Consider the following 10,902-nt stretch of genomic DNA (forward strand, 5'->3'; position numbering starts at 1 on the left):
GGCCCTCTGACCACCACCAGTAGGCAACGGGTGAAGTGTCTTGCCCAAGGACACAACGACCGAGACTGTCCGAGCCGGGGCTCGAACCGGCAACCTTCCGATTACAAGGCGAACTCCCAACTCTTGAGCCACGATCGCCCTTGCAAGCACTCTCAGTGCTAGCAAGCAAGAGAGTGCTTGCTAGCACTGTCCTTAGACAGTAAACGTGACGAAACTATTGAGGAAAAAACGCCGCGTATATATTGTTTATCATGACTCGTGGCCTATCAACACAATTTAAAAACTGGTATATATCATCTTCTTGCTTTGTCTTTAAGTGGTCATGTGATTGGCTTACCACGACTACTTTATTCTTCCTCAGTCAAACAAGAGCACTTATGCGATTGTTTTGCCCCCTGAGTTCCAGGTGTTGTGCTAGACAGTGATCGTGATTATCGTCCGCGGGAGCGCGCGCAGATGGTTAAAGCTGTAGCGTCCAGATTACTTGCATAGTCAGCTACTTCCGTGCAGCTGATATAAGATGCGGTAAGCTGAACACAGCTTCAACCGTCTGTTTGTTGAAAAATAGTAACAGACTGCATTTTCTTGTTAGTAACTGTGACGGCGTTGTAACGATAGGAATAGTAATTAGTTAGATTACTCGTTACGCCGTTACTTGTAACACCGTTATTCCCATCACTGGTTGGAAGTGTGTTCAACAGATGGCAAGCCTCTATTGAAAATGCTGAAAGAACAAATTTAGATCTGCAATATGATATCTTGCAGTTGCTGTTCACCATGCTCCTAGTAATACAATTACTATATCTTGTCTTTGTGTTTATCTATTAAGACACTCTGGGGCCAGCCTATTTATACATTAACCCTTTAAAGCCAGTCGGAGCGGACATGCTCCATTTTGCGTAACTATTTTTAAATCCCGGTAGCACTGCAACCACGTGAGCTAGCGCAATTTATTTTTTTTTGCATATGAAACCGGATGAACTGTACTTACATCTTATGCCATCAGCTTGGCCTAGGTCACAGTTTCCTTCCACATATAACTTTGCAAAAATTGCATAAAAAATCAAGCTTAAACGTGCTGCTGTTGTTTAGCGCGACATCCGCTGGTTTCCTCTTTCTAGCGCAAAGTAGGAGATAAACAAACAAGAGAGAAAAGCCGATCAGCTGATCATTGGTCAGTTTCGTGACTGAAGTAGAAACGGGAGAGGGAGGGGAGAGAATGAGAGGAGAAGAGGCAGCTGTGCAGCTCCAGCTTTGTGTCTTTTTTATTGTAGCTAAAGTACGGGACAAACCGTGCTCCTTTTCACCTCAAAACGAAACGCGTAATATTTTCTCTGAATACGAGACGATTCTGTTTTTTACGGTACGGCAACTCTAATAATTAACCTTATGAACAAAATGAGCTGTATAGAAACTCCGGCATGCTAGCTAGTACGCCGTACGGAAAAAGTCAGCATAACGAAAATAAACTCCACCTAAACTTGGTTTATATCTGACCCAGAGAGACTGCAGGTCATAACTTCTTACCTGAAGTTCAGTTCACACTCGGCCCCGTGGCCGCCTCAGGTCTCTGCTCCTCCTGCGTCCCCTTTCCCTCATCCACCTGCTGGCCTCCACCACTTGCTAATGTTACTGAATCTGTGGAAGCTCCGCATAGCCACCACACAAAGTAATGAACAATGACCCTATCTAAATCCCAGTAACGACTAACGCGTTCCTGATTTTAGTATAATAACTAGTTACCGTGCTCGTTACCACAATAATGATGAAGTTAATAACGTGTTAGTCCCAGCACTGCTTTTGGACAACTGGCAGGCAAAGCATTTTGATAGGGGATTTCTTTAAATCACCCTGCAATTCTTCAGCTTAGACACCTGAGTTAGAAAACACAAACACTGCAGTCGTTTTTACACGCGTGGGCAGCAACGAACGCACCCTGCAAATTGCGCGCCGCAACTGCCTGCGTACTTTATTTTATACATGTGTGTGTGTGTGTGTGTGTGTGTGTGTGTGTGTGTGTGTGTGTGTGTGTGTGTGTGTGTGTGTAAAAATAACAACATCACTCAGAATCAACAGAATCAGCGCATACACACTTAAGATTATAGCTTCACTTCTGAAAAAGCACGCTCTGCAAACCTGCAGTTTCCTGTCAGGTCTTTGCACAGACTCAAAGCAACGGGTTATTTCCCTTTTCTACATCTGTTCTCTAAAAACAGGAAGTGGTTTGGTAGCTGGATAAGTTCATCATAGAAGTTATTAGGTGAAAAGTCACATAGACATTTAGATTGCTTAGTAAACAAGAAAAACACATTTCATGAAGCTGATCAAATTATGTAAAAACAAAAATCTCTTGACATTCCCACCTGTTGAACAGAGAATGAAATGTACTAGTCATCAGTAAGTAACTACTTGTCTTTCACATTTACAGTTATTACATCATTAGTTGCACTTCATCTTCATATTACAAATAGGAAAAGAAAGACTTCATGATCTTCATCGGTTCGGGTACATCTCCATATGCTGTGAGTAATAAACTTATCATCTATGGGATTACAGCCTTTAAACAAGGTATAATACAAGTAAAGAAAAGCAAAACAAAATAAAACAAATAAAATAAAACAAAACAAAATGAAATGAAATAAAATAAAATAAAATCAGGAAAAGTCCAACGCCGATCAACAGTCTCTATGGCATCTGAAGCCATGTTTAAAGAATGTACATTATCTGGTATGAAGGTCCAGCACACGGTGTTGAATAAGACGCACAATTCCCCTTTCTCAGCCAGGATCATGTCCAGTGCTACTCGATGTTGCATTACAGCAATTCTGAGAGCGTTCCTTCCTGGATGAGGATGTTGATGTTGATGTGCAGTTTACACAAGTCATTCTGAAGGTGTGATCAGAGATCAGAATTAGTGCACATGTTCCAGCGTGTTTCCCATATATGGTTAGGTATTTTGATGTGCTCTTTATGTGTGAGCACACGTAGCAGTCTTTCTCTGTGGTCCTGTTAAGCACGTATCTGTATCAGGCAATTTTCATCCACGGATAGATTTAGTCTTGTATCATGTCCATTAGATGGAAGTTGTCGTGTGTCCATCTCTTATCTCGGCTTGTGTATGGGTTTCTGCCGTCTTCCAGGTAGGATAGTCTGATGAATAGAGCCGTTGCCAGTAGTAAGACGCCAGTCATCACCTAAACAAACTAAACAGCAATGGGCCAAGAACAGATCCTTGAGGAATACCCATTCTATTTTCCAACATGGATGACTTTCCTTTATCAACCCTCACTCTGCTCTCTTTTGAAGAAGATACGACTCAAACCAATCATCTGCTTGCTTTGAAAAAGCTAATTTATCAAATTTAATCATCTATTTTTATAAGATGATCCCAATTGCAATTTGCAAACTCCTGTTCAAGTTTTACAGTTTCAGACTTGGGATTAAATCTCTTTACATGGCCAGGGTTGTTTGTACTAAAATACTGCAGTTGTTTTTTAGTCAATTTCCTAACAGTTAAAATCATATAATGATCAGACAGACCAGTTAATAGATTATTGTATCCTACTGAGAAAACCCCAGCAATCAGATGACCCGCTTTGAGCAAGCACTTTGGCAATAGTGGAAAGGAAAAACTCCCTTTTTTTTGAAGAGGAGAGGCAGCCATCTGCGTGGTGGTGAGAGGAAGAATGAGGAGGAACAAAGAAAAACTGTGGAAGAAAGCCAGAGATTAATAATAACTAATATTCAATTCAATCATAGCACTGAATTGATGCTTTTGACCCTTATTACATGGAGTGCCAACTCTTAATGGTCACAATTGCAAAATGTATATAAATCACAAAAACAGCTTTACTTAATCATTTTATTCCTAACAGTAAGCACATTGTGAGTGAAACAAATGAGTGAATAAGAAACACTCGTCATCGGAAGCGCCCAGCAGCCTAGACCTAGGAATCAAAGGTTTGCTTCAGCTGGCATCACAAAGGAAGTACCGTATCATAAGGTCGTCACAGTTGACTGGTGACACAATTGCTTGTGATAAAAATACCTTTGTTATTGGATTGATTCTTATATAGTGCTTTTCTACTCTCTCACATTTACCCAATTACACCCATTCTCACAAGCACTGTCTCCAAACTGAGTGCTGTCTAACCACATTCACACTCCGATGGATGCATCGGAGAGCAACTTGGGGTTAGTATCTTGCCCAAGGATACTTGGCATGCAGACTGGAGGAGCTTGGGATTGAACCACCAACCTTCTGATCAGTAGGTGACCTGCTCTACCTCCAGAGCTACAGCCACACACTTATCAGTTGTGGTTGCTGGGATCTTTGAGGCTTTACAGAACTGGTGTAAAAGGAACACTGATAACTAGAATATGTCTCTCACTATAGAAATGGACGCCGTTGTCCAAACTAAGGTAAAGCAAGACACCTCAAAGACCGCAGCCATCCAAGAGAAGCAAACTGTGGTCCAAAAAACTCAACCACAGTTAGAGGCAGACAAAGAGAGGAAGAGTCCAGCTAAGCTTAACAAAGGAGAGCGTGTACTCCCAGTCATCATCACCACCCTGCTGCTCATTCCTCTGGTTGCTGTGATCTCCATAGGAGTCTTCATTTCCTGGAGGAAAAAAAGTATGTATGAAAACACCCATGGGAGTCTGTGCAGAAAATCCATTCGTTTTTAATATTGAACAACAAATGAGATAGAAATTAGGCCATTTTAACTACTGTTGACTGCATTGTCTTCTTGCTATAGTCAGTGCACATTGTTCTGCTCTGTTTCCTCTCTTGTCTTTGGTTATCTTAACAGTCAATGAACATTAAAGGTAATACTGTTGAACATTTGCAGATCAACATGAGGTCAAATCTGAACCCAGCTCGGTGAGAGGCATTTTGGGAAAAATAAGGGGTATGTTGTTTACATTACATTAAATATTTAATAAATACCAGACTTCGTTTTTATTTAATATAAGGTTTAAGATACTTCATGTATTTTTTTCATTTGTCAGATATACTAACTACCGAATATATTCAGCTGGATTTCCAGTAGTATGCTCATACTGTAAAGTTCAGCTGTCACAAAAAAACAACAGTTTTGCAGTACCGACAGGCTATGAGAGAAGATCATTTATTGACTTTGTTTTAGCTAAGACCCATTTACTTGTAACCAACACAAATTTAGGTTATCACTCTTCCTTCTTTCTTCTCTTTTGTCTTCTTTAAAAAAAATGTTTTGATACTAAACCATTATTAAGGAAAAATATTGTAAAATGTCAGTCATATATACAAACTTTTAACATTTAACCCCCTTCTGCCCCTTCCTTTACCACATTATGTCTAAAGCAGTGTTCATTCATCTTCATTAGTGTCTGTTGAAGGCATGACCAGGCTAGAAAACATTTCAGAAAATGAAAATAGAGCCTCTCTTATGTCGTCATCATCTTATTGACCATAGCTTTACACAGGGATGAATGAATATCCTCAATATAATGCACTGCCAGTGTGTAAACTGAAGCCATCATTCTAAGTTGAGAATTATTTCTCTTAAATCTGTAGATTTTTATCGTCATATTGACATCTTCATTTCCTCCTCTCTGGTATTTAACCTTTACTAGGTAAAGCAGTGGGCAGTCTGAATCTGGGAAACTTCTTTCCATCCCATAAGGGTTATAGTCGTCAGGGCTTTGACCAGCTGAGTACTGAAGGCAGTGACCAAGAGAGAAATGATGAGGACAGCAGTGACTCTGAAAATGAGGAATACTCTGCTCTGCCGCCGCCTCAGTCCTCCTCTTAGATGTTCTGGGGCCAACTGCAAACCTTCCACCAACCTTCTGCTAAAATCACTGATGTAGTTATTCATCACATGTGTAACTGTTGTACCAGCTGCCAATGTGTGTGTGTGTGTGTTATTGTATGTAAAAATATTTTGATAAGTTATTTATTTAATTCAGCTATGGTATTCATACAGTCTTTTCTGGCATAATCTACTCATGTCACAGTGTCACTCATTTCATTTCCCCAAATCAAACCTGCTTTTACTGAGATTATTAACAATATTTTTGAAAAATCTGGAGTTGGTTTTGGCCTTAAAATAACAATGCAAATCTGTTAAAAGAATGAGATCGTTTCCCCATTAGCTGTTAAAGGCTGATGTTAGATTGCTGTCCGCCTTCAAAGTCAGTGTTTTTGTTTTGTTTTTTTTTAACATGCATTCCCTTTGTTTTATTAACAAAGGATTCATCTTGATGGTGATTAATCAGCCTCCAACTGTCCTGCACCATAATGTAGCTCTCACTCTAGGCATTATGGACTTGGCTTCCTCGCCAGCTATATTCTTGCTGTTCATGGCGAAAAAATACTCTGATGAATTCTGTCATTTTTCTGTTTGTCAAGTTTTTAGCAAAAGTGGCATTTCATGTGATATTGTTTGATTTGAAGTGTGAAATAGAGAAATATTGTCAATTCATTTTTTTCAGTTTTATTTATACAGCACCAAATCACAACAACAGTTGATGAAATGTTTGTAATAATACGCAAGACCAGACAGAGACTACACAAGATGCATTTAAATATCACACTCACTTGAATAAAAATTGCTTGTGTGGTGAAACCCACTGCATATGAGATTTGATGAGAAAAAAATGTTTTAATCCTGTATTTGGGCAATTCTTTTTTTTTACAGCCACTGAAATGACTAACTATAATTATAATAATGTATGGTCAGACATATATAGTGTTATAGAGGGAGATGGCATATAAAAGATTTCCTATATCTGTTTTTGTAGCAGCAGAGCTAAATCTGTTTGTTAGAGTAGCTGGTGCAGTGATTGTTCAGGATTATCCATAATGGACAATGGTGACAACCTGAACCAATGCTTCAAATGTGTCCAGTTTGCAGCCAATCACACAGCCAGCCTCTCTAATCAGTTTATTCAATCTGTTGGTCACTATATTATGATTTGATAATATCACTTAATAAATTACTTGTTCAAAAAGATTGCTTTCTCTGGGAAAGTTTCCCAAATTTAAAACATCTGATCTTGTTTGCAGTTTCAGTTATTGTGTTATCTATATGGTAACCTACTTACTGCCATTTTTGCTGGTCATTGTGCTTGTTGCATTGAAAAGGAAATGTAGTGGACGGCGCAAACACTGTTATCGTCACCATGTTAGTGGTTGACATATGGTTACTTCTACCCTTAAACACAATGATTTTACACCGTTTCATTATCATTTCAATTTTTCACTTAATCTTAAGTTGGATCAGTTTTGTTTGTTTTTTTACACATGATTCTGTGCCTCTTTGCATCTGTCTTGCCTTTTGTTTTAATCACGTGCCATAACAACACATACCATGGGATGAAAATTGCTGCCAGTAGAGCTTGTATCATAGTGATTTTATTTCCCTTCAGAAAATTTTATAGTGTATAAATTCATATATACCTGAATCTCTGTGCACTAATCATTCTTTAGAACAGGGGTAGGGAACGTTAGTCCTCGAGAGCCGGTGTCCTGCAGGTTTTAGATCTCACCCTGGGTCACGACACCGGACTCAAATGATTAGGTCATTACCAGGCCTATGGAGAACTTCAAGAAATGTTGAGGAGGTAATTTAGCTATTTAAGTCAGCTGTGTTGGATCAAGGACATCTAAAACCTGCAGGCCTCTCGAGGCCTGGAGTTCCCTACCCCTGCTTTAGAAGAACCACTTCTCAAGTTTCAATAACGCTAAACCCAGCTTATAAATATATATATACACAAAATATATATGGTTTTGTTTTGTCTTGTTCTAGCCAGCAGCCTAAACCAACTGGGTGTTCTGACTTAATCAATAAAAGCATTTATATGTAAAAATCAATAAAGACATATTCAGTCTGATGGCAGCAGTGCGGAACAAGTGAAGTCCAAATTAATGTGTATTAATTAAGGAAAATTCACTGAACACACTTCATGCACATACTGGAAGCTCAAAGATAGTGGAGGAAGACTTCTGTTTATTCAAAATATTCAAGTTTGTTCAGGATTCTGAGGTTTAGTTACAGTTACTCTTTTTTCCTTTTTTATGTAGTCTGCACCACTTCTTTTTGTATTTATCCTCAGTATATCATAATGTTTGATTTCCTAACACGGTGCCATGTTTTACATGTGAATGCTGTAATATTAGTTGTGACACACTGGTTCTGCTGCAAGAGTACTATTTTCAGTAACTGTTATTTGTGTAATAAAGTGTTTGCAAAGCATTGTGGAAATCATGGTTGTTGTAGGATCAGAACACTTGTCATGTGGTTCAAACTGATACAAGAGATACTGAGATGCAAACTGAATGACTACTGCGTTTGCACAATTAGTGACTACATTTGGAAAACCTTTAGGATATGACAAATAAATTTTTTAAAAAAGTGAACAGGAAAATGTTTAACACTGAATTACATCACTATGGGGATTTTTTTTGTTTTGTTTTGAGTTTGTGATAGGTCAGGAGTATTTAACAGACCTACAGAGTCAGGCTTTTGTATTGCTGATGGTTGAAATAATGACACCACATAGTTAAAAGTCTGATGTTCAGGGACTGTAGTTCTCTACACAGTTTAGGCAGTTTCCACCTGTTTTTATTTAAATTTAAATTGTCAAAATCACCATACGCATTGGTTTTACCTATCCTGACCTTTCTTTCTTATTATGTATTTTGTTGTTTGAACTACCTAATGAGTAGTTTTCTCTTTTGGTTTGCTGTGATATTCAGTTCAGTTTAATTTGATTTATAATGTGCCAAACCATGCCAACAGTCACCTCAATGGGCTTTATAATGTAAGGTAAACAACTTGCAATGGTAGAGAGAAAACTCCCAACAAACAAACTATGCTTTTTGACCAAGCAGTTGTTGACAGTGGAAAGAAAAGTTCCTTTCTAACCTTGGGCAGAACCAGGCTGAGGGAGAGGCAGGAATATACAGTGAACAGTAAGGGTGATGACAGGATAAAAGACACTGTGGACGAGAGCCAGAGATCAATAATAACTGATGATTAAATGCAGAGTGGTGTATAAACACATAGTAAAAAAGATGAGTGAAGAATAATAATGATGGATTGCTTTTATATAGCGCTTTTCTAGGCACCCAAAGCGCTTTACAATTCCACTATTCATTCACTCTCACATTCACACACTGGTGGAGGCAAACTACAGTTGTAGCCACAGCTGCCCTGGGGCAGACTGACAGAAGCGCACCATCGGCCCCTCTGGCCAACACCAGTAGGTGGTAGGGTAAAGTGTCTTGCCCAAGGACACAATGACCAGGACAGGGAGAGAGCAGGGGGATCGAACGGGCAACCTTCCGGTTACAGATGAGCTTCCTAATCCCCTGAGCCCCCCATGAAGAAACACTCCATGCCCCCAGCAGACTACACCAATTGTAGCATAGGTATTTTATTTTAAATTCAATTCTGAAATTACAGGGAGCCAATTTAGAAAGTGTTAGGTCTGCACCTGCAGGCCTTGCTAGCTCAGAGACTTATCACCGTGAACACAGCAAGACAATTAGAGCTCGATCGGTTTTTACTTGCGCAAGGGAAGCCTGATCAGGATCTTGGAGCTCCAAGTTTTTCACCTGATCCCAGACAACTCCAACTCCAGCCTTCCCTCGCAACCCTTTTATTAACTTCAGCGGTTACACAAAAATCTCATTAATCATGCGACAGATAAGACACTCACATGTGAACATGTGACGTGTGCGTCTGTGATATGTTAGCATGTAATGTGTATGTGTGTGTGTGTCTGAGCATGTGATGTGATCATGTGATGTTTGTGTGTGTATGTGTGTGGAAAACAGAGGTGAGCATTCTTGCTAAAGATCTAATCATCTTGCACAGTGACAACCATATTGATTCATAATTCTCTAACAGAAAGTATGGGAGAAATATGCTCTATTTTGTCCCTGTTAGTATTCTTTTCATTGACGTCTCATTCAGGAAAAGTGTCAAATCTGAAAATAGATATTAAATTAAACCATACCAAAATAAAGTGATCTCTCTCCTTTCATCTCAACATTGCTGTCATAAAGTTGATTGCCTGTCAGTTAATGTGTAGATTCAGCCTTTAGACTGAACAGGCTGATCCAGAAGGCAAGCTCTGTTCTAGGATCCCCTCTGGACCCAGTGAAGGTGGGGAATGACAGGAGAATGGTGGCTAAGCTGTCATCCCCTGATGGACAACATCTCCCACCCCATGCAGGAGACTGACAGCACTGAACAGCTCCTTCAGTGGCAGACTGCGGCACCCATGATGTGGGATGGAGAGATTCTGCAGGTCTTTCTTTCCTACTACTGTCGGACTCTACAACAAAGACTTCGCCGCTGACCAAATACACACATCCACACATGTGCAATAACGCTAAGTGCATTTTTTTCCTGAAAACTTAGTATTTTATTCTATTGCATATAGTATGTTATTCTTTTTATTGTATCCTATTCCATTGTTTTTCTTAATTTTTGCTGCTGTAACTTTGCACTGTCCACTTCAATCTTGTAAGAGACTGCAGCACTCCTATGTCTCTAAGGGTGTGGGAGCATTAGCATGACTAGGGGTTGAGTCCATTAACAATGAATGGAGCTGGGGAAGTTGAGAGCTATGGAAACACAGCTACCATTAAACAAGTAAACTAATTTCAGTGATTGAACATCATAACAGTTTACTATGGCTAATCAACTTATCCAACATGTGTGATGTAGAAAAGCTGGAGTGTGACAACGTTGTTAATAACTTCTCTAGTACATTAGCAAGAAAAGCTATGACAGTGATGCAGAATGGACAGCTCTGACCATATCTGCTATAATAAAACAGGCAAATTGCTGTCACTATATTCTTCATTTCCAGTTAATACTTGTACAGCTGCTGTTATTGTGT

At 39.4% G+C, this 10,902-nt stretch overlaps 1 protein-coding gene across 3 annotated transcripts in view; it reads left to right on the top strand.

Annotated features, from left to right (window-relative positions):
- The window catches only part of pam (peptidylglycine alpha-amidating monooxygenase), a 51,066-nt gene extending 43,429 nt beyond the window's left edge, over positions 1-7,637 (top strand). For all 3 annotated transcript variants that reach the window (XM_013915454.1, XM_013915455.1, XM_005751326.1), the window contains exons 23-25: positions 4,397-4,636; positions 4,854-4,913; positions 5,620-7,637. In XM_013915454.1, the coding sequence (XP_013770908.1) occupies positions 4,397-4,636; positions 4,854-4,913; positions 5,620-5,798 (479 nt within the window). In that variant the 3' untranslated portion in view covers positions 5,799-7,637. The remainder of the gene's footprint in view (positions 1-4,396; positions 4,637-4,853; positions 4,914-5,619) is intronic.
- Positions 7,638-10,902: the final 3,265 nt, after the last annotated feature.

The sequence above is a fragment of the Pundamilia nyererei genome, unplaced genomic scaffold (assembly GCF_000239375.1).
Source record: "Pundamilia nyererei isolate P.nyererei 1_Seehausen unplaced genomic scaffold, PunNye1.0 scaffold00306, whole genome shotgun sequence".
NCBI classification, from domain to species: domain Eukaryota; kingdom Metazoa; phylum Chordata; class Actinopteri; order Cichliformes; family Cichlidae; genus Pundamilia; species Pundamilia nyererei.